The sequence below is a fragment of the Penicillium argentinense genome, assembly GCF_028826775.1.
Source record: "Penicillium argentinense strain IBT 30761 chromosome Unknown utg000002l_segment0_segment0, whole genome shotgun sequence".
Classification (NCBI taxonomy): domain Eukaryota; kingdom Fungi; phylum Ascomycota; class Eurotiomycetes; order Eurotiales; family Aspergillaceae; genus Penicillium; species Penicillium argentinense.
Window position 1 is genome coordinate 1,092,916 of NW_026622661.1, and position 21,665 is coordinate 1,114,580.

A 21,665-nucleotide genomic window follows, 5' to 3' on the forward strand; every position below is an offset into this window, starting at 1 on the left:
GTAGTAACCAGAGCTGCTCCAGCACAATTCGAGCCAGGTAGACTACGATGAAGACACAGAAAAACCAGTAGTGAAATGCAGTCAAGCATTTGAAATTTCGTGTTCTAGTAGGGGAGGTTAAATCGTGCAACCAGCCCCTAGACCCGAGTTATGTTACACCGCGCGCACATCGAGTAGTAACCATCAGAAAAAGTCGCCCGTCGGGAAAAAAAGAAATTGAGACCATCCCATAACACATTAGAAAACCCGCAAAACACCCATAACCGACCGCCTCCGAGCCCAGGAAAAGATCAGGAGGCAGAATAAAAGAGCAAAGCCGCAAGAAACGAAAATCGGAAGAAACCCTTATTTGGCGGAAGAGGAGTACTTGGTGACAGCCTTGGTACCCTCAGAGACGGCGTGCTTGGCCAGCTCACCGGGCAGAATCAGTCGCACAGAAGTCTGGATCTCCCGAGAGGAGATAGTAGACTTCTTGTTATAGGCAGCCAGCTTGGAGGCCTCAGTGGCAACGCGCTCGAAGATGTCTGTGAAGAGTCAGAACGATGCGAAAGATGACGAAACGCGTGGAGACATACCGTTGACGAAGGAGTTCAGAATGGACATGGCACGGGTGGAGATACCAGTGTCGGGGTGGACCTGCTTGAGGACTAGAGGGAAAAGAATCAGCATAAGTCGCGTCGCGCGAACGCGCCCGAAGACACCAAAACACGACCATCAGGAAAACTCACCCTTGTAGATGTAGGAGGAGTAGGTCTCCTTGCGGGTCTTGCCGCGCTTCTTCTTCTCGCCAGAGGCGGCGGCAGTCTTCTTGCCGGCCTCCTTCTTCTCAGCAGGGGCCTTGCCGGCAACCGGGGCCTTGCCGCCGGTGGAGGGAGTCTTCTGAGCAGCCTTGGGGGGCATTTTGAATGAGTTCTCGAAGAGTGGTTGAGTTGAAAAGGGTGTGATGAAGATGGAAGACGTGAGGTTGGGAGGATGGATGGAAAGGAAAGGTAAGAGAAACGCGGTGACGAGGGGAACGCGGTCTTTATACTCGACCGCCAAAGGCCAGTTGATCCCGGGGGAACGCAAAGGAGGCGGAATTTCAATACCGTCACACTTACGTATGATCTGTATGATTAAAGGGGGATTGACGCGTCCATCGGCGGGGAAAGCGGGGTACTATCACACAGATGGGCCGTAACACTCTGTAATGGTGTAAATTACAACCGCCTTGCCTGATCTGGCATGTCCGCGGCGCCGTGATCTGCAATATGATTGGCCGACTCCGCTAAGCGAGGGCGTGATCTGGCGGGTTTGTTTGATGCGAGCCCAACGTCACCCTCACCGCGTTGTTATAAACCCCCGTGGCCTCCTCGCCGTCGCCCTTTCACCTGCTCTTTTACATCTCTCGACCATCTCGACCCATTACCAACTTCTCCCACCTTTTCAAACACCCCAACTTAAAAAACCCAACCATCAAAATGACTGGCGGAAAGTCTGGTGGCAAGGCTAGCGGCAGCAAGAACGCGCAGTCGTGAGTTTCCCTTTCTTCCATCTCCTTTGTTTTGAATCGCGTCCGGAACGTGCCGGTCCCCAAACAACATTTGACGACCCATTCTGACATCGATTCTGTAGTCGCTCCTCCAAGGCCGGTCTGGCCTTCCCCGTCGGCCGTGTCCACCGTCTGCTCCGCAAGGGCAACTACGCTCAGCGTGTTGGTGCCGGTGCCCCCGTTTACCTGGCTGCTGTTCTCGAGTACCTCGCTGCTGAGATTCTCGAACTGGCTGGTAACGCCGCCCGTGACAACAAGAAGACCCGTATCATCCCCCGTCACCTTCAGCTCGCCATCCGCAACGATGAGGAGCTGAACAAGCTTCTGGGTCATGTCACCATTGCCCAGGGTGGTGTTCTCCCCAACATCCACCAGAGTAAGTTTCCAGCGTCTTGCAACCGCGACCATCTGCTGACACGTTTCCAGACCTTCTTCCCAAGAAGACCCCCAAGGCCGGCAAGGGCAGCCAGGAGCTGTAATGGGTCTCGTTTCTTTCGCGGGTTTGATTTGTTCTTTTTTTCTGGCGTGGGTTGGTTCATTGACACGATAATGGGGTTATGGGACGGGCACGTTATGGCTCTGCGTTTTTCTTTTTTCCTTCAGTTTCCAGGTTGTACATTATGTCTGCGGACATGGAATGATACCGACGAACTCCAGCCTGTTCGATGGGATTTCAGCTTTTTTTCGGATAACTAGCCCGGGTACGCGCCCGAATCAATGAAAAGATTCTAGGTCCACCAGTCATAGCTCATTCTCTCCGTATTCGTAGTTTCATTGTCCCACGGCCTCCGCTTGTTCCAAGGAAATGATGAGTCTGCGATTGATTGGATCTCTTACATTCTAAACCGCAGTCAATTGACTAGACAATCATCCAAATTCAAAATTCAACAGTATATCTACAAATGTCCCGATCGCAGTCAAAATGTATGCTTCATTGCTTGAACCTGCCTAAACACAAGAATATCGTCGTCTTCTTTAGTGCGCGCCGGGGGCCTCCGCGTCTGGTTCTTGATTAGTATGACGGTCCCGGGGAACATCGAATTGGTCAACGTACAGGGGAGAATACGAGCAGGCAAGTTGCGCTCCCATTTATTTCCTGTAGCCAATGTCAGTCAAATGCGCGCCAGATTGCGGGTATCAAAAGCGACGTACCACCAGGAGCAGTCGGGTGCCGGTAGGGGTCGGGGTGTTTCCAAGACTCGAGGAGTTTCTCTGTTTCGCGCAGCAGTACCTGGAGACCTCCTGTGTGAGTAAAATGTTCAATTGCTCGGAAATGGGGAGGGTAGGCTTGATCGCGCACCTGTTGCTGGCGAGGGTCGCGGACGTTCTTGTTGGCTTCAAACAACGAGCGAATGTAGACAGCCTGTCCGCGCCACACTGACCGGTGTACGGCCCAGTCGAGGGACAGCCTCAGGGATCGCCGATAGAGCGACCTGTGATGAAGTTAGAGGAGATCATGATGGAATGGGAGGAGGCCTCTGAGGGCAGTGTTACGGAACACTCACAGAGCGGCGGAGGTGGACATGATGTGCCCTCGAGTCCAAATAAGGAGGGAGTAAGGTGAAGGAAAGAATTAAATAGCTGAGAGCGAACCGTCTCCTCGGCAATCCGCGTCAGTCCGAGATATTGGAGATGTGATGCGGGTTGACTATTCTCGGCTTCCTCATTCGTTGCAAACTGCGCTTGTAGTTCCTGCGCGTGACCGCACTGAGCAAAACGGACCCTTTCTCAGGCATTAATAAGGCACCAAGGCAGAGCGTAAGAACATTACTCCGCTTACCGGGAGTCTTCCGCATCTCGGCTTCGGGAGCTTTTGGCTTCGGCTACGTAACAGCAACAGGGCGAGAAAGAGTGAGGCTTTTTTTTTCCCTTCCCCTTTCTCTCACACCTTGATCCTTCCCCCCTTGGGACGATTTGTGACTTTGTTTGCTTACGATTCGAACATCATATACATAATGGCTGCTCGACTCCCTCTTGCGCGCCTCTCGGGCCAGCGCCTGACGACTTTGACCCGGGCCACTCGGGCTGTTAGCCGGTTGTCCGGTGTCCAGTGCCTTTCGACTGTCACCCGATCAAACGCTTCGCCGAGGGCTTCCGGTCTCCTGCAGGCCTCCTCGGGGTGTGTATAGTCCGTCAATTGCCACCAAGCGCCATAGTTAACAACAGAAAATAACAGTATCAATGTTTCGCGCAACCTCGCCCCCTTCGTGGGCTCCCAGATCAGAACCTACGGTACTACAAGCAATATTCTTTGTTTTCGAATCAACTGATCATGCTAACGGGCTTTGAAACCAGCCGATTCAATTGTCAAGGTTCCCCAAATGGCCGAGTCGATCACAGAGGGTACTTTGAAACAGTTTTCTAAGCGTATGCTGCAGACCCTACAGAAGCAAACACCAGTTGGTTACTAACTAAATACACAGAGGTTGGCGACTTTGTCGAGCGCGACGAGGAGATTGCAACCATTGAAACTGACAAGGTATTTACCTTCCCTGCATTGCCAATCCAAATGACAATTTCTAATGACACTTCGCGCATTAGATTGACGTGTCGGTGAACGCGCCGGATTCGGGTACGATCAAGGAGTTTCTTGTGAACGAGGAAGATACCGTCACCGTTGGACAAGATCTTGTCAAACTGGAGCTGGGAGGTGCCCCCGAGGGCGGCAAGAAGGAGGCCCCCGAGCAATCCAAGGAGCCCGCTGCGGAGAAGCCCAAGGAGTCCGCTCCTGAGCCCGAGAAGCCCAAGGAGACCCAGGCCTCGAAGCCTGCGCCTGCGCCGGAGAAGCCCAAGGAGACCCCCAAGCCGGAGCCCACCAAGACCTCGGACTCGAAGCCTGCCGTTGGTGGCCGTGAGGAGCGTCGGGTATGTACTTGTCCTTTTTGCGGTAACGGTGCTCTATGCTGACACAATCACTACTACCACAGGTCAAGATGAACCGTATGCGCCTGCGCATTGCGGAGCGTCTGAAGCAGTCCCAGAACACTGCTGCCTCCCTCACCACCTTCAACGAGGTTGATATGTCCTCGCTGATGGAGTTCCGCAAGCTCTACAAGGATGATGTGCTTAAAAAGACTGGTGTGAAGTTGGGTTTCATGAGTGCCTTCTCGCGCGCATGCGTCCTGGCCATGAAGGATGTCCCCGCAGTCAACGCTTCCATCGAGGGCCCCAACGGTGGTGACACTATCGTTTACCGCGACTACGTTGATATCAGTGTTGCCGTGGCCACTGAGAAGGGTCTGGTCACCCCCGTCGTCCGCAACACTGAGACTATGGACCTTGTTGGTATTGAGCAGTCGATTGCCGACTTGGGCAAGAAGGTACGCATTCTGCAATCATGATTACGCAACAGGTACTAACGTTTACAGGCTCGCGACAACAAGCTAACCATCGAGGATATGGCCGGTGGTACCTTCACCATCAGTAACGTGAGTCTTTTTATTTTTTTGGCCGGTGCGTCACGTCCGTACGTACTAACCCCGGCCATAGGGTGGTGTCTTTGGCTCCCTGATGGGCACCCCGATCATCAACCTGCCCCAAACCGGTACGTTTCTCATTTCCCCCTGCCCTCTGCATGACCACTTTTAGACAGAGCGCTGATTACTCAATCTAGCTGTCTTGGGTCTTCACGCCATCAAGGACAAGCCTGTTGCCGTGAACGGCAAGGTCGAAATCCGCCCGGTAAGAACCCACCCAACTGCTGGCTCTTCGCAAAACCCATGCTGACTTTCGCAGATGATGTACCTCGCTCTCACTTACGACCACCGTCTCCTGGATGGTCGCGAAGCTGTCACCTTCCTTGTCAAGGTATTTAACCTCAGTGGTCGGAATTTGAAATCAGAATCTAACTCCCTCGCAGGTCAAGGAATACATCGAGGACCCGCGCCGCATGCTCCTCGGATAAGTGTTCTTGTCCCCGCTGCTCTGTAGGTCGACCTGTGTTGGGTCGTGCTTAGAATTGTCAATGGCACCCCTTGTAGAATATCCAGTTTAAAATATAACTGCCATTTCGAATGTCTGCTTTTTTGCATGCTTCTCTCTTTCTTTGCTTTTGGCTCTTTTCTGCGGTCTTTGTGGTGTTGAGGGGCATATGCTTTTAGACTGCTGTCGGTCCTCTTGAGTATATGCTGACCATGGGTGTCAGACCGTTCCTAACTCATTCAAGGCTGGTTGATTCGAGATTTGCATGGTCCGAGATCCATGGCGCAAGCGGTTTTCTCTTGGATTAGTAGTTATGGGACTGAGGATGGTGGGCTTATTCCAGCAGATGCCCTGAGGTAATAATATATGCGCAACCATTGTGCTGCTTATGGTCGGCTTTGCGTAACTCAAGCCTTAACAGCGTGTCGCGAGGAACATCCTTCGCATATTTGATTTGCTTGTGGATATGTGATGGGCCATTGAGTAGCTTGTATGAACTTGAAGTTGCCGGCCATTCAGCATAGTCCAACCCGGTCCAGGAAATTTTGGGTCTCGGCATGACTCAAGGTTCCGAGCTTCCCGCGCTCGAGCTGGATGAGAATCGGGGGTTCAAGAGTAGTCATGAGGTCGAGGAGGAACTTGAGCACTACTGCTTTGAATTGGCGAAAGGAAAACTGTCGCTGTAGTGCCTCTTTTGCATTGTCGTTGTGCTCAGTGGATTGGGGCAGCTCATTTAAATAGGCTCGCCAGGTTTGTGTCCACCTTTCGTTCCAGGTCGAGTCGTTACCGGACCATGAGCGGAGGTCGATGAGGTCTTGCGATGATGCGATTTCTTCGGACTGTTCTTCTATTGTGACTTGGAGCACAAACAGGGCGCCAGTTTCGAGCCATCTGGTCTCGGAAATTTTAGAGACCGCAGCAAGGCAAAGGTCCATGAAATCAACCCCGATCCTGGCCAAGGACGGCGATGATTGGGGCTCTTTGCCAGATTGGGGTCTGTGGGACTGGATCGCATTCGCTACTTGCAGCACGCGCAATTTGATGCTCAGGTCTATGGGGAGTGCGTTTTTCGGTATCATGGACTCGAGGGCTATGTCGTTGTCAGTGGCGATATATGGATGGGGAGAGTGGTATCAAATTATTTGTATTGTTTACCTTTCAGGGGTCTCACGGCCCAGTCCACATCTTCTGCCGTGTCAGCATCGTAATCTCTTTCGGCTGTGGACAGAGTCTTCGAGATTGCAAGACACGCCAGGTAGTCCAGTATCAGACAGTTCACGTCGTCTGCAAGGTGTGGATCGGCTTCAGCAGGCTCTGTGCTAGATTGTGGCATAGTCGGTGTGCAGAGATGGTCCAATTCACTCGTGTTGGAGATTTTCCGGCTTGGGCGGCGATGTGTAGGTGTGGTGGGGCCCAGAAGCTCAGCCGCCCCGCGCTTTGGTGGAGAATGTGCTTTCATTGTGCTTTCGGCGATGGAAGGCCCTGGGGAAACAATCCTATTTTCTAGCACTTGTTTGGTCCGTTTTCTCGGTTCCTGTTGGTTTCTTGATTGTGTGCTAGGGGTTTAACTAATTTCTGTTAATATATGTACCTGTTTTTCTTGTGGTCGTTCTTGTAGGCGTCTATGTATCTATAAGTGCTATATATATTTAACTAAAAGACATACCTGTATTATGCAAGAGCCTTACGATCCGGCTTCTATCTAGACAGCAATATCACTCGCCCAAACCTGCTATACCCAATAACAGAGTAGACACCGCGAATACCGCATACCAGGTAAGTATCAAAAAAGGCGAGGCGAGGCTCGAAAAGCCAAAACGGTGTCACGTGGGGATGAGGAGAGCATGGCGTCACGACAGTCAACTACCACCATTGACGTGTAGACTACCACACGCACGACGTCCTGATCCCGAGCGGACCTACACCAAACTTGCCATAAGAACCGTTCCCCCACGAGGACAATACATGCCTTTTTGGCTTACAAGAATTCACCGATCACTAGCTTGGCATCGAGCGAGAACCTTTTCAATGGCGTGGTATTGCTCCGGGTCCACCAACACCGAGCTTGTGGAGAACCTGTTCAAGGGCGGCCTGATCAAAGATGTGCGAGTGAAGGATGCCATGCTAGGTGTAAGGAACGCCGGCATTACTTTGCGAGTAACCTGACCCCTAACATGTGCTATCTAATGTAGGTTGATCGAGCTCACTATTCTCCGTCGCGGCCATACTCGGACTCACCGCAGCCCATCGGGCACGGGGCCACCATCTCTGCGCCGCACATGCACGGTCATGCGTGTGAGTACCTCATTGATTATCTCGGAGCTGGATCTAGGGTCCTGGACATCGGATCTGGATCCGGCTATCTCACCCATGTTCTGGCCAACCTCGTGACAGGGCCGGGGACACCGGACCAGGGCCAAGTCATTGGTATTGACCACATCACCGAACTGGTAGACCTGGCGAAGACAAACATGGAAAAATCACAGGATGGCCGCCAGCTACTGGAGTCCGGAAAGGTGAAGTTTATCAAGGCAGACGGTCGCTTAGGATGGAAAGAGGGGGCACCATATGATGCCATTCATGTTGGCGCCGCTGCTGAGACGCTCCACCCAGTCCTAATTGAACAACTTCGAGCCCCGGGCAGACTGTTCATCCCAGTCGAATCAGAAAGCGATGGAAGTATGCTAGGGAGAATGGGTGGCCAGTATATCTGGGTCGTGGACAAGAGGGAGGATGGCTCGGTTCATAAGGAGAAGGTCTTCCAAGTCAGCTACGTGCCCCTGACAGACGCCCCACGATAATCGAGACTACGCCGTCGCACCGCTTCGATGAAGTCAGCGCTGATACCACAAGCCGAAGCAGTTGGACCGGTGGAAGCCACGACAGAAAGCAAAGAAAAAAGACGTACGATAACAACGAACGACGTACGATAACAACGAACGACGAGAGAACCAAAGAATTGATGACTATAGCAGACGTGTCCATTTGTTGCCAATGATGTATCCCCCGAAATATTCCTTGTGAAAATGAGAAATGCCCGGCACGGAATCTCGTCCACCAACGGCAAAAAGTCCCCGCGTAGATACTCCTGAAAACCCCGTGGTATGGTTGTTGTACGACGATACAAAGTAACACAAGATAATTGACTGCCTAGCGGAACGGAAAGCCACCACCGGCGAAGTTAGGGAATCCCTGGCCGGAGAACTTGAACTGCGATCCGCCCTGCTGAAAGAAGAATTGCTGCCCGCCGCCCTGACCAAAAGGTGACCCGTGGAATCCATGGCCGCGCTGTTGCGACCCGGGATCGTTGGGATCGTCGCCATTGTCGTATCGGGTCCGTAATTCTGGATCAGACAGGACCTCATAAGCCTCATTAATGGCGGCCATCTTCTTCTCTGCATCCTCCTTGGACACACCCTGGGCGTTGGCCTTGTCCGGGTGGTGTTGCTTGGTCAGCTGACGATAAGCACGCTTGAGAGTTCGCTCATCTGCATCACGACTGACCCCGAGGACCTTGTAGTAATCTTTTTGCTTGGACCGTTTGAGAAGAGCCTGGGCTTTCTGAAGTAGAGATTGAACCTCTTGGGAGTGCGGGTGGTGCTCCTTAGCGGTGCTCAGCGTGCGCACAGCATCCTCGAATTCATCCTTGTCCAGTTCAGCCTGGGCGCGGTACAGAAGACCATGAAGAGAGTGCGGAACCAATTGAATCGATTCAGCACAAAAAGGTCCAGCCTTCTTGAGCATGCGCATCTGTAATACTCGTTAGTGCACGGAGAGAAAGAGACGAAAAATGGAAAAAAAGGGTACCTCGCGGTATGCCTCGCAAGTCTTCTCAACTAGGAAGACATATAGATTGTTTGAAGCGGCATGGTGGATGTGACCTGACTCTCTCGCCTCTGCAACGTCGTCCTTCACATTGGTGATTAACCCGTTTTCATCAGCGTCCCCGACCATGAGCTTTACAGCATTGCTGAACTTACGCGCCTCCAGGGCGCTATGCAATTTGCCCAAAGTCTTCGATAATTGTCGTTCGCGCTTATAGAGACGATTGCAAGGCTTTGAATCCGGATCTGTGTGGAGACACTTGCGGATCTGTGCCAGGCCTCGATCACTATCACCTAGCGCGTAGAACAGCATTGATGACATTTGCAAATGCGGTTCCACCAATTTCGGGGATATCTGTAGGACATGCGCGAGGTCACTGATGCCTTCTTCCACGTCGCCTCGCTCAAAGCGACAATGTGCTCGTGTTTGCCGAAGAGAAAGATCCATATTTGCTTTCATGATGGCTACCCCGGCCTGCGCAATGCAAGTTTCCCAGTCACCTTTCTTTTCGGCCTCAAAGGCCTGACCTGCCGCATCTCGCGCCTCCTCCAGTTCTCGGTATTCAGGGGACGACTTCTTCCCTGCACGCTCGAGGTCATGCAAGGCTTCTTTCCAGTGCGCGGACCGTGCCTTCAAACGAGATAGTTGTAGAAGAGCGCCCTCGAAATCGGGCTTCAGTTCCAACACGCGATTGAAGTCGTCTGAGGCCTGAGAATTCTTGCCAATCGACAGATGTGCGGCGCCTCTTTGATAGAGGGTGATGTAGTTGGTCGGATCGCGTGCGACGGCGGCATCGAAGTAAACCAAGGCATCTCGAGGTGAGCCCTTGGCCAGTTGCGCTTTGGCGGAGGAGATCAATTCGGAGAGCGGAGTATCGGGGGGAATCTGGAGTGCGTATGCAGTGGAGAGACAGGCCAGGGCGGCCGTCAGAGATTCAAGCGACAAACGCATCTTCAAGGCAGCCGAATGAACATGGCATTGGGGAAAGATGAGGAGGAAAGCCGAAGTAGTTCGGGCAGTTGGGAATGCGCCGCCGCAGAGTGGCCTTTACGCGTATCTTACATAAATTACCGACGAGCGTCCCGAGCGCACCCTCCACCAGCAGGAAAAAGCACCGCATCTCCAACACCTCGAGGATGCTACGATGTGGCCGGTTCATTTGGCAGCCTCTTAGGTCTAGCCTTCAGCCGTTTCTACAACGCACTTTACATACTGGTATGTCGGCTTGAAAAATCCCTGCTCGTGAGCCCTCCACTCATGCTCCAAGCGCCGCTTCAGAATCCGGCTTGTCTCCGGTCCTCTTGACCCGGGCACGATTACTTGCAGCCGAGCATGCAAAGCTCTCCGACCGATTGGCGGACTCCTTTGATGCTCTGGTCGCCAAACGGGCTGGGGAATTGGCGCCGGTGACGTTCATATTGAACGAATGGGACAATGCGAATGAGGTGTGCACACCCTACCTACCCCTACCGTTTCTACAGTGGCCCTTCTAACCGCCAGTTAAGTCTATACTGGAACTAAAATCACTCCTCGAAGACTCCGAAACCGATGCAGAACTCCGATCTCTTGCCACAGAAGATTTAGACTCCAGTCGCGAAGCTCTACCCTCCTTATCGGACCGGTTGAAAAAGTCCTTGATCCCCCGACATCCTTTTGCAGACCTCCCATGTCTGGTTGAGATTCGCCCTGGTGCGGGTGGAGATGAGGCCGGTTTGTTTGCGTATGAAATGATGCGCATGTATATGGCATTTTGCTCTCGAAGAGGTCTTCGACCTGCGATTCTCAAACAAGATGTGGAAGATGGCCCGTCCGAGGACCGACTGAGCGAGGCAGTGATTGAGGTGGAAGCAGACGGCGCATACGATCTGATGCGAACTGAATCAGGAGTTCACCGCGTCCAGAGAGTCCCGGCCACGGAAACAAAGGGCCGCACCCACACGAGTGCCGTGAGCGTGATGGTCTTACCGAGCTTCCCAGAAAGCGGGAGTGCCATGGATCACGCTTTGAACTTTGAAGACCCAACAAGTGACTATTTTATTGACCCGCAAGAGGTGCGGGTAGAAAAGATGAGGGCCGGAGGAGCTGGCGGACAGCATGTCAACAAGACCGAGTCTGCCATTCGATTGACTCATGTACCGACTAACACAGTGGTTTCCATGCAAGACGAACGATCCCAGCAGGCAAATCGTCGCAAAGCCTGGCAAGTGCTGCGGGCAAAAATTGCGGAAGCCCGCCAGGAAGCCCGCGAACAGGAACTTGTTCAACTACGGCGCGGAGCCATGGGTGGTGTTGCTAGAATGGGACGAGGGGACAAGATCCGAACATATAATTTTGGCCAGAGCCGCTGCACAGACCATAGAAGTGGCGTCACTCTTCACAATTTGGATGATGTTCTCGAGGGTGGTGATGGCCTGGAAACGGTCATGGAAAGCGTTCGCACTTGGATGGCTGACCGTGAGGTCGAAGCTATGGTGGCTGAGGACCTGGCCAAAGAAGAAGAGAAAAAGAAGCAACTGAAGAAATAAAAGCGGGCTACTAATGCCCGCCAATATTGTACAATAGATATGATACCATGTATTCTATCACACATCCCCAGGAATGTATTAAAATGACCAGTAATTTAATTAAAGATACTTCCGCTGCGGATCCATGATATCCAACATCTCCATCGATTTCTCGTACCTGAAAGTCGTTAACAGCCAATGGCGCCAAATGCAGGAAAAGAAAATCATACATGGTAAACACAATTCCGCCACTCATGATTAGACGGGCTAGGCGGGGCATGGCTCCAGACCACAAGGTGAAGACACCCTCGTCTTTGACGATTCTCGCGGCGCAGACAAAGCTGTTCTTGTAGTTCTTGCTGGCTTCGAGTGATTGCATTCTGTGTTCGGGTATCAGCGAGCAGTCAACAGTTTCTATTTCACAATCTGTAAAGCGAACCTTGTTTTCACCGTGTCCAATGGTTGGGTGACATAACTGATGGCTGTTAGCGGTTGATCTTTCGAGAGTATCAGGGCAAGTGCCTACACAGTGATAATACCAGCGATACCACCGATCGCAAAAGTGCTCAACGTGCCCAATTTTTCGCCTGGAGCAACATAGCCCTCTGCAATCTGCTTCAAAGTGGTATAAGCGGTAAACCTGGTCGCGGAGTTGGCGGCTTGTCTCGCCGTAGTAGGCACAAAGCCCTGGAAGAAACCTCGAATGCCTCTTTCTTGGAAAATGATCTTGCTACCATGCAAGAAGCCACGCATCCGCGGCTTCTCGGACTTGCGATCGTCAATTCTAGAATCGGGAGAGAGTTAGCGGTCAGCCATCGGGGGATGGATGGCATGTAGGAATCCACGAACAGCTGGGTCTTTATAGATTCGAATGGAGTGACTGCAAGCAGAGATTCGGTAAAACCTGCACCGAATCCAGCAACGACTGTTCTGGGGCCTGAGATCTTGCCATTCTCATCCTGAAGGGCGGCTTTGATAGCATCGAACGCGACGAATCCTGCGTGGGTTTCTAAGTCAGCGCAAAAGCTCGACAGTAGAACAATGGCTGACGTACGGATTCCAGCTTTCAAAGAGTTTCCAATGATCAGTGTTGTACACCCTGCGTACCATTGCTTGCCAAAGGGCGGCCAAGGGAGTTTCTGGCCCGCGGCCAAGCGGCGATTGAGTTGTGTGCGGGTCTTCGCAACTAGTGGTGGCAATCAGTCGGAGTGGACATGACAAGGGCAAGTAAAACTTCATACATTCGGCGGGATAGGTGATAGCTGGGAGGACACTGGTTGTTAGCTCATGGATGTCGGCATGGACACATGCGCGTGGGATCCTTACTGATCTCAACGGCTCCGGCAGAGGAGCCCGCGATGATGGAGCGCAAGGCGCTAGGCTGTGTATTGATTAGCTTCAAGTGACTTGCCAGGATCTTCGGAGGGACCGACCTTCGTCTTCTTATCCTTGCTTGCCGTGGTCATCTTGGGAGGGATGTGGGAAATTAAAGAGAGCCAGTTGAACCTCGGGTCTCGTAGATCACGCATTTACGGTCTTCCGCAGACCCACTGTGCGCAGGTCGCTCAAGTTTACTCCGACCTCGGACAATTAACTAGAATTCTACGAACTTCACAAAGTCCGGATATATTGGAGGGACTCTTTGTTAATTCACAGAAAGCTATTGCTAATTCGTAGCACCCTGTGCTCCTCCAAATTTTTTTTTTTCCGTTTTTTTTTTTAATTTTCGTTTTGCTTCTTTTTTTTTTAACTTGCGTACCAATCCCTGTTCAGGTCATCAATGGCTAGAAAGGGAATTGAAGCGGAAAACTCGGTCAAAGGCACAGGAAATTGCCCAATTCGGAATCGTAGGTGAGAAGCAGGGGGTAGAGGGCAATAGTATGACCAGAAGCTTCGCGTGTCGGAGAAAAGGGACATCGGTGCCCCGTCGAGAAGTGAGGTAAAAGAAATCATTCCGAAAGCCGCAGCAACTGGAGTTTTGTCGACTCCACTGGAACGCCTCAACCCCGCCGAAAAGACCCCAAAAACGCCACGTGCTTTGCAACCATTCCAAGAAACCGAGGAAAAAAAAGAAATCGCAACCGTTGAACATATGTACACCTTTCACAGCATGAAACGACAAGTGCAGACCTCACACGACACCGAAAAATGCACCATTTCCAGGAGAACAGGACTCCTAGCGCGACTGCATGGTTAACGGATCGAAGGAAACCACGAGGAACAGAATAGGAGAACTATGATACATATGTCGCACAAGTACCCATATCATCGTGAATAGTGTAGATAGATAGCAGAAGCCAGAAGAGACTCCACGATGGAGGAAGCAAGAGAGAGAATAGCAAGGTGGGAGGGGAAGGGTAACGACTCTCTTGAGAAAGCCATAGTTGGGAACAGAACATAACAAGGCAACGAATTGAAAGTGACGAGATCAAGACGTAGGCGTGGTAGGGATGTCGAGAATCACTAAGGGCGATGTGTTGTCATTCAGTGTTCTAGGGAATCATGTGGGCGCCGATAATCTCAAATGAAGGAGGCTTGGAGGACGGTTTAGGAGGCCGGTGCCGGCGGCTTGGGTCCAATCTGGCTAGGAGCAAGGGCGGCCTTGTTCGGATCACTTGAGCCACCACGGCGCGGGCCCTGTCCACGACCACGGTAAGAACCCCGACCGCGGTTGTTGTTATAATATTGACCACCATTCGGGTGGTGGATCTGGCGCCGGGGTTGGCGGTCACCATTGTTAGGGTGCGAGCCACCAGGCTGGGCTTGAGGGTGAGAAATAGGGCGCGGGATGTTCTCAGGAGAGTCGTAAACGTAGAGCTTCTTGTCGATGTTCTGAGGGATAGGTTGAATTTCAGTGCCCAATTCCTGCTCGATCTTGTACAGATTGAAGCGATCTTCCCAGTTGATCAGATTAATAGCAAGTCCCAGGTGTCCGAAACGACCCGAACGACCGATACGATGCAGGTAGGTCTCAGCATTTTTGGGGAAATCAAAGTTGATCACGACATTGACTGCTTGAATATCGATGCCTCGGGTCAACAAATCCGAGCACACGAGGTTGCGACAAACGCCGTTGCGGAAATCATGGAACACGCGGTTGCGGTGCTGCTGAAGCATCCGGGCGTGCGAGTAAAAGCAGGAGTAACCAAGCTCAGTGATCTTCTTGGCAAGTAGTTCCACGCGGTTAGTAGAATTGCAGAAAATGATCGACTGGTTGATCTGAAGCTTGGAGAAAAGAGTGTTCAGGCAGTGAACTTTCTGCTTCTCTTCCACGAAAGCATAGAATTGAGTGATACCCCGCAGTGTGAGTTCATCCATGAGATTGATCTCGTAAGGGTTGCGCATGTGCTTGTCCTTGAAAGACTTCACAATCATGGGAAATGTGGCACTGAAGAGCATTACCTGACGGTCTTTGGGGTGGAATGAGAGTAGCTGTTCAATGACAGGAGTGAACTCCGGAGAAAGAAGCTTGTCGGCCTCATCCATGACGAATGTGGGACATTCGGACAAGTCAGCCACACCCTTGCTGGCCAGATCCAATACTCGACCGGGAGTGCCAACCAAAATGTGAACAGCATCGTTTAGGCGAATAATGTCATCCATCAAACCAGTTCCACCAGTAGTAACCATGACATTGATGCCCAGGTGCTTTCCGAGAGTCTTGCAAACCTGAGATGTTTGGAGGGCAAGCTCTCTGGTAGGAACCAGAATCAGGGCTTGGGTCTTGCTGCTCTTTGGGTTGATGCGTTCGAGGGTGGGGATAACGAATGCAGCTGTCTTGCCTGTACCGTTCTTTGCTCGGGCCAAAATATCCCTGCCCGTAAGGGCAACAGGAATCGTCTCTTCTTGAATCGGAGAAGGCTTTTCAAATCCAGCTTCAAAGATGCCCATCATAAGCTCCCGCTTGATGTAGAAATCTTCAAATTCGAGGCCTTTGGTGGCAGTGACATCCTGTAAATCCCGTCAGTGCTAATCTTGTAGAAAAGAGGCCAGGGGGTCGAGATGCACTGACCTCTGTCTGTGGGCGGGCATCTTTTGGAGGCAGTTTCAAGGAATCCTGTAGTCTTTGCTCTACGCTGCCCTCGCTGATAACAAGATTAGAATATGCTATCCCCATTCGATAAGGGTGAGTACTTACCTGAGCTTGGCGTTGCTAAGTTGTGAAGCAAGGGCGTCGGCCATGGTGGTGGACAAAGGGTATCACGGAAACGAAAAGCGATCAAAGCAGCGGAGATAACTCGGACCAAAGTGTGAAGAGCACACGTACGAGGGGGCGAGTGTGAGTATGTCGTGGGGGTCGGAGGATTTGTCTAGTGCGTTGGGGTGAGGATAAGAACTGCCGCTTCGCACGATTGAAGTTTGGCGAATCACGTGGTTGAGATAGTGAAGCTTCGACCGGATATGTTGATCGAAAATGCGAATGATTCTGGAGGACACGTTTGAGAAGTGCGATAGGTGGGTGGATAGGCGGTCCCGCAGTGATTCAAATTTAGAAGATTTGGAGAACGGCCGTCAAGTCGTAAGCCCAATGGGGATGAGAAAAATCAGATAGAAAGTGAGTTTTGACGGCAGTATTTGGGAGAAGGTGTTGGCGAAACAGTGTGGTAATGGGAATGGTGAGGTTGGTGTGGGAGAAGAGATTCACGGGAGGTCAAAGGTTGAGTGGGAAGCCAAACCGCACGATTCCCCTCGGTCACGTGATATATCTACATCACAGCTACAGGTCAAATAGTATATACACAAAGTATGAGGACAAAGACGGCCGCTATATCTTGGTCTTCTATGTTCTAATGGTGCTGTATATGCAGTGGCTCCATCATCTACGATATATTTGATATATTAATTTCTTGAGAAGGGTACTAAATCTATACAATATATACGTTTGGGGAGAGCAAAGACCCAGCAGGACAATGATAAACAATGCTGACGATTTGAAATAGTCTATCTGGGGAGCTATCTCCCCAGCTATCACAGATGAGTATGGTAGTCAAATAAAGCTAGTATTCAGTTTCTGCCGCTAGAAACTACACCTGCAATTAAGCTTACAATACGTAGCTGACAAAACAACCTCAATGGAAGAGTAATATTTGCTTGTGATAAGAAGCAGCTATTCAAACAATACTCCCAGCTAGACGGCCTACAAATCGAAACAAATGCCAGTGTATCTGACCATGCAAGAAAAATGCTGGAGATGAATCATCACAGTGGAAAGTCAATGGCTCTCCACTGCTACCTGGGTACATCTGTAGAACAAGGATAAGAGGGGTATTCCAATTCAGACCTTTAACAAGATAAACACCTAAATGCAGAAAACGACAGGGCGGAGTTTAAAAAGATCAGTTAACGTGAAAACCTCAAGGTCGTCTGACCACGTTCAGGCTCGGCAAGCTCCTTTACCCTCACGTCGGGAGCGATAGTGATATCTGTCTTGCTACCTGGTGTGATCAGAATAAATTGACGCCCAATCGAGCGTCGCGCAGCGATCATCTTGGAGAAAATAGGTTAGGGGGTGACTTGTGTGTGACGAAGGGAAGAAGGGACTTACCAGCATATCGATGGCCATTTTCCGATTGATATGGTCCATGTACACATCGCTTTTATGAACGTTAGCTGAAGAACAACTGCAAAACATGCCCAGGATCGACGTACAACTCATCGAGACAACGGATGGGGGATCCCATGGCTTCCCAAAGAGCGAGTAATAAACAAACTTGGGAAAAGGATTTCTCGCCACCAGAGAGGGTTTTCGTATTGCGCCCGGTGCTGTCATCTTTTGTGATGTCAGGTTCAACCTAGACAGAAAGAATTAGCATTGACGTACAAAGATGATGTGAGTCTTTGTGTTCTGTACCTGTAAGTCCAACAACTTTTCGCTGTGATTGGTAAGAAGCCGACCACGGAAACTTCGTTCACTCAAGAGATAAGTGAATTGGGCCTTTGCACGGGAAGAAATGTGGGATCTGAAAATCTCCCATCTCTTCTTACGACTGTTGAGAGTATCCTTGAAGTTCTTCAAATGGTCAGACACGTTTTTATGGCTTCAGGGGTATGGTAGGGACATACATGGGTGAGTGTGGCCAACTCTTTGACGTGTGTTAGCGCTCCCTGATAAGCTGCCTCAGCTCGGCCAGCTTCCGCAGCAATCTCGTCTCGCGATGCCCCAAGTCTAGATCACTATTAGAATGGAGAAACATGAATGATGGGGAATCATACCGCTGACTGAAGCGGTTCAAGTCTTGGGTCAACTTGGCAAACTTCTGATCAAGACTGTTCGCCGTTTCACCCTCGTCGATCGGAACGCGCGGGAAAATCGCCGCGGCTTTCTCTGTGTATTCCAGAACGCGTCTCGTTGCTTCGTTTAGCTTATCCTGAAGTTTATCCCTGCGTTCCTTGTCTTTCGCAATTTGCGCAAAAGCGGAGTTTTTGGCATTGAGAATCTCTCGACGCTCGCCTTCCACACGGGATTTCTCGCCGTCGGCGACACGAGTTTTTGCCAGCAGCTCGTCAAGTTCTCGATCTTTCGCCGATTTTCTGCGCCGTTTTTCTTTCAGAGTTTGAACTTGCTCATCCATGGCCCGGACACTTTCTTGGTAGCTCGCATCGTAGATCTCTTTGTCCTTTTCTGCTTCTTGCAGGTTACTCCGCAAGCCATCGAGAATCCCGTCCGCTGCGTTTTCTTTCTCCAGCTCAGTGCGAATTTCTTCGGCACGATCCTCCAGTTTCTGCCAATCGATTTTGAGGTTACCAGATTCTCGTCGATGCTGAATGAGGGCTTGCTCAGTAGCTTCGCGGTAGGAGCGAGCGGATTGTAATTCACTCTCCAGGCCATTCAATTGACGCTCAAGATCGTCCACCACTTCACGTTGGGCACTAAAGACAAGAACAAGGCGGTTAGAAAATCGCGCACTCAGGTACTAAAATGTGATCTCTCACCTGACTTGCGAGGCAACGTCCGACTTCATCCGCGGCAGATTGTTGTACATGGGAACAGGGGCTTGATTGGGATCGCCCATTGCGTTGTACGAAAGATGAATGCCTCGGCGCCTGTCCGTTGCGTCGATGCAGAAGCATCGCCTCACGTTTTTTGGGCGTCGGCCATCGTATAGTTCCCTCGAGGCCTCTTCCACGTTTTCAATCAGCAGCATCTGCTCGACGGAATGGTTGATAATGAGCTGCCGCCGCACCTTGGGGTTGTCAATCTAACGGAGTCAGCCTGAGTTCAAATATGCTTTTAGTGAGTGCGCTACTTACACGCAGAATTCTCAAAACCGTATCGTACTTCTCGTTCGGCTCGTTCGACGAAGTGTCAATGTCGCCGCCGCTGCTGATGAAAATATGACAGTTACTGCACATCCGTTAGAACTTGTCAAGCATGGATTGTCAGAGCGAGAAATCCAAATCTCACCAGTTGACTCGGCGCATGATGGCTGCGAGTTTGTCTGAGTCTCTTTTGTGCGCCACAATGAAACCTGCAAGGGTGCCACCAATTGAGTTTTCCACAATAGATGCCCATTTTGGTTGAAGCAAAGTGACATGATAGCCCATCGGTCCGATTGGGCGTGATGTAAACGAAGAAGCTTCCTGTTCGATAGCTTTCAAGAGAGCGGGCAGAGTAGCTGGGAAGTTGTAGCGCGAACTACCGCTCTCTCGAATTTGGTTTTGTAAATAGGTTCGGGCTTCTTCGAAATCGGCTTTTTTGGTATCCCGGGCATCCACAGCAGATCGTTCTTTCTCCTTGGCTTCTCCGATACTCTCTCGTAGTAGTGCCTCACGTGTAGCATGCTGCTGCCATTTCTCCCGAGCAGCAGACGCACTGCTTGCTGCCTCTTCACTTTCTTGCTGCTTTCGGGCGAAGCTCCCATCGCTGATTTCAGCAAGACGACGGTTTTCATCAGCAATCTTTGATTGCATTTCCTGGATGCGACCCTCCGCTGCTTTCAGCTTTTCCCTTATCGTTCTTTGCTCTGCCTGTTTTCAGTTAGCGGAGAAATAGCGATAGAAAAAGTACCACAGACCTGGGTGTGGAAACGATGGTTCATCGAATCTTGGATCTCTTCTTCGATTTCCTTTCTGTCATTCTGACCATTTTCAAGCGCGGAGGCAGCTCGCCAGGCATGTTCTGTAGCTGTTTCTAATTCCACATCAGCGGCCTGGAGCGCGCTATCAAATTGAACCAATTCCGCTTCGGATCTCGCTATTCCTTCGTCGGCTCGTGTAAAGTCATTGGCAAGGGAGTCCCGAATCTAGACCCGTTAGCCTGGATCTGGATCAAACGCTCGATCATGCAATCACAAACCTTTTCTTGGTCTTCAACTTGAGCCCAGGCCAACTGTTGTCGAATGTTCTTCCTTCGCTCTCTTAGGAGGTTGTGCTTATCAGACATTTCAAGCTTGCGCTTAGCGACGTTCCTTCGGTTCTCCAGAGTTCCAATATCTTCCGATTTATTACGGAGTTTTTCCTCCATCTGGTCGACATACTCCTCAATCAGACGATAATCCTGGTCCAGCTGTTCCAATTGCACGCCCTTGACAAAGAACTTGTACTTCTCTGCTGCGCTCGAAGTGCTCAGGAATTGCCGAGCCATATCTTGAGAAAGTACGTTCATCGGATTATCGATTTGGAGCGAGAAATAGTCGCAGATCGCATCCAATTCTGCTTTCTTGGTTGAAATAATACGACCATTCTCGGATTTGATCTTGAAACCGCTGGATCCGCTCTTTGAGAAAATGCGCTCGACGATAATGGACTTGCCATAATCATCCGACATGTACGCGCCATCTCCTTGGTTTTTGATCCGCACGATGATCGTCGCCTGATCTCTCCCTTCTTTGATGAAGTTCTTGAGGCTTTGCCCGCGGTTGGTGGCAGACGCTTTGCCTCCCAAGCAGAGGGTGATTGCCGTCAGAATCGCGCTTTTGCCGCTGCCATTCTTTCCGATAATAAAGTTGATCAATGGCCCCAACTCGACGGAAAAGTGGTCGTGACACATGAAGTTGTAGCAGTCAACCCGTTCCAGAATTCCATGTTCAGCGGGGACATTAGATTCGTCGAGAAGGTGCGCATATTTTTCTTGGATTATCTGGGTCTGGCGCAGTTCCAACTCGTCTTCGTCTTCTAGAACCTCATCGTCCAGAGTGGGATCTCTTTCACTGTTCGAAGCACTAGAGTCGTTGGAGGATAGCGAAGCTGATGTACGGGTTCTTTTTCTCTGTTTTCTCAGTCATCAAATATTAGTTTATTCCCTAGTTTTCTTCGGTAGAAGACGTACCGACGGGAGAGGGGAGGATGCGACATTCTGGGATCCTTCTTCGCTCGAGTCTTCGGCGTCCGAGGACGGCTGATCACGCTTAAGAGACGGCATCGCGAGCTGATGATGACATCAGTAGTGGCAGGAAAGAAGACACATAGCAAAAAATATCGCTCTGTGGTTTAATGATGGAAAATCGGGAGACGGCCTGGACAATCGCGTTGGCGCGCATTTTCGCGTCAGCAGCAGCTTAATAAGCGGGATAGTTGTCAGGCAATCAGCGAACGTAGTTCCCAGGCGAGCCGGCCACCCCAAAACACATAGTAAATGCGATAAATTACCATTACATATCTCAATAAAAACGTCGATTTAGGATATTATATTTAGACATGATGGTCTAGATAGCGTCATCAGCCCACTGGCGTGATTTTGACATAACAAAAAACTAATAGGAAGAGAGACATACATATATTATAGAATACAAAAATTACAGTGTATTTTTTTGTAACGTTGTAAGGAAATCATCTACAATATTTAAAACTAGGATATATTAATCCCTATGCTAAGTAAAGCCTATCTTTCAATATTAAAATAAAGTTTTAGTCTATGGTTGTTGAGATATGAAGTGGGAATTTAT

General features: G+C 50.7%; 11 protein-coding genes across 11 annotated transcripts; 4 read left to right on the forward strand and 7 right to left on the reverse strand.

Annotated features, from left to right (window-relative positions):
• Positions 1–345: 345 nt before the first annotated feature.
• On the reverse strand, positions 346–900 carry N7532_001270 (histone H2B family protein; the record flags this gene model as incomplete). Its single annotated transcript, XM_056613764.1, has 3 exons — positions 346–524; positions 576–647; positions 729–900. The coding sequence occupies 3 exons, from the start codon at positions 898–900 to the stop codon at positions 346–348; spliced, it is 423 nt and encodes a 140-aa protein (XP_056478805.1).
• A 545-nt stretch (positions 901–1,445) lies between these two features.
• On the forward strand, positions 1,446–2,015 carry N7532_001271 (histone H2A). The gene is made up of 3 exons (XM_056613765.1): positions 1,446–1,513; positions 1,615–1,907; positions 1,958–2,015. Exons 1-3 carry the CDS (start codon positions 1,461–1,463, stop codon positions 2,008–2,010), a joined length of 399 nt encoding a protein of 132 aa, XP_056478806.1. The 5' UTR covers positions 1,446–1,460; the 3' UTR covers positions 2,011–2,015.
• Positions 2,016–2,506: 491 nt separating this feature from the next.
• Positions 2,507–3,056, reverse strand: N7532_001272 (NADH dehydrogenase [ubiquinone] 1 beta subcomplex subunit 9; the record flags this gene model as incomplete). The annotated part of the gene is made up of 4 exons (XM_056613766.1): positions 2,507–2,532; positions 2,586–2,627; positions 2,684–2,964; positions 3,037–3,056. The coding sequence occupies 4 exons, from the start codon at positions 3,054–3,056 to the stop codon at positions 2,507–2,509; spliced, it is 369 nt and encodes a 122-aa protein (XP_056478807.1).
• A 430-nt stretch (positions 3,057–3,486) lies between these two features.
• Positions 3,487–5,435, forward strand: N7532_001273 (uncharacterized protein; the record flags this gene model as incomplete). Its single annotated transcript, XM_056613767.1, has 11 exons — positions 3,487–3,650; positions 3,708–3,763; positions 3,827–3,898; positions 3,955–4,010; positions 4,073–4,396; positions 4,459–4,851; positions 4,900–4,959; positions 5,021–5,075; positions 5,145–5,212; positions 5,267–5,338; positions 5,391–5,435. The coding sequence occupies 11 exons, from the start codon at positions 3,487–3,489 to the stop codon at positions 5,433–5,435; spliced, it is 1,365 nt and encodes a 454-aa protein (XP_056478808.1).
• Positions 5,436–5,967: 532 nt separating this feature from the next.
• On the reverse strand, positions 5,968–6,911 carry N7532_001274 (uncharacterized protein; the record flags this gene model as incomplete). The annotated part of the gene is made up of 2 exons (XM_056613768.1): positions 5,968–6,542; positions 6,608–6,911. 2 exons carry the CDS (start codon positions 6,909–6,911, stop codon positions 5,968–5,970), a joined length of 879 nt encoding a protein of 292 aa, XP_056478809.1.
• Positions 6,912–7,480: 569 nt separating this feature from the next.
• Positions 7,481–8,253, forward strand: N7532_001275 (protein-L-isoaspartate O-methyltransferase; the record flags this gene model as incomplete). The annotated part of the gene is made up of 2 exons (XM_056613769.1): positions 7,481–7,582; positions 7,645–8,253. 2 exons carry the CDS (start codon positions 7,481–7,483, stop codon positions 8,251–8,253), a joined length of 711 nt encoding a protein of 236 aa, XP_056478810.1.
• Positions 8,254–8,602: 349 nt separating this feature from the next.
• On the reverse strand, positions 8,603–10,228 carry N7532_001276 (DnaJ and TPR domain protein; the record flags this gene model as incomplete). The annotated part of the gene is made up of 2 exons (XM_056613770.1): positions 8,603–9,202; positions 9,260–10,228. The coding sequence occupies 2 exons, from the start codon at positions 10,226–10,228 to the stop codon at positions 8,603–8,605; spliced, it is 1,569 nt and encodes a 522-aa protein (XP_056478811.1).
• A 185-nt stretch (positions 10,229–10,413) lies between these two features.
• Positions 10,414–11,802, forward strand: N7532_001277 (putative mitochondrial translation release factor (RF-1); the record flags this gene model as incomplete). Its single annotated transcript, XM_056613771.1, has 3 exons — positions 10,414–10,492; positions 10,556–10,722; positions 10,783–11,802. 3 exons carry the CDS (start codon positions 10,414–10,416, stop codon positions 11,800–11,802), a joined length of 1,266 nt encoding a protein of 421 aa, XP_056478812.1.
• A 99-nt stretch (positions 11,803–11,901) lies between these two features.
• On the reverse strand, positions 11,902–13,247 carry N7532_001278 (putative mitochondrial tricarboxylate transporter (Ctp); the record flags this gene model as incomplete). Its single annotated transcript, XM_056613772.1, has 9 exons — positions 11,902–11,959; positions 12,012–12,161; positions 12,221–12,256; positions 12,308–12,565; positions 12,631–12,778; positions 12,836–12,967; positions 13,023–13,043; positions 13,108–13,162; positions 13,215–13,247. The coding sequence occupies 9 exons, from the start codon at positions 13,245–13,247 to the stop codon at positions 11,902–11,904; spliced, it is 891 nt and encodes a 296-aa protein (XP_056478813.1).
• A 1,081-nt stretch (positions 13,248–14,328) lies between these two features.
• On the reverse strand, positions 14,329–15,963 carry dhh1 (DExD/H-box ATP-dependent RNA helicase DHH1; the record flags this gene model as incomplete). Its single annotated transcript, XM_056613773.1, has 3 exons — positions 14,329–15,732; positions 15,794–15,866; positions 15,920–15,963. 3 exons carry the CDS (start codon positions 15,961–15,963, stop codon positions 14,329–14,331), a joined length of 1,521 nt encoding a protein of 506 aa, XP_056478814.1.
• A 1,158-nt stretch (positions 15,964–17,121) lies between these two features.
• N7532_001280 (DNA repair protein SMC6) lies at positions 17,122–21,142 on the reverse strand (the record flags this gene model as incomplete). Its single annotated transcript, XM_056613774.1, has 12 exons — positions 17,122–17,268; positions 17,327–17,375; positions 17,431–17,573; positions 17,633–17,791; positions 17,845–17,947; positions 17,995–18,651; positions 18,715–18,980; positions 19,033–19,126; positions 19,187–19,749; positions 19,797–20,024; positions 20,078–20,989; positions 21,050–21,142. The coding sequence occupies 12 exons, from the start codon at positions 21,140–21,142 to the stop codon at positions 17,122–17,124; spliced, it is 3,414 nt and encodes a 1,137-aa protein (XP_056478815.1).
• Between the last annotated feature and the right edge of the window lie 523 nt (positions 21,143–21,665).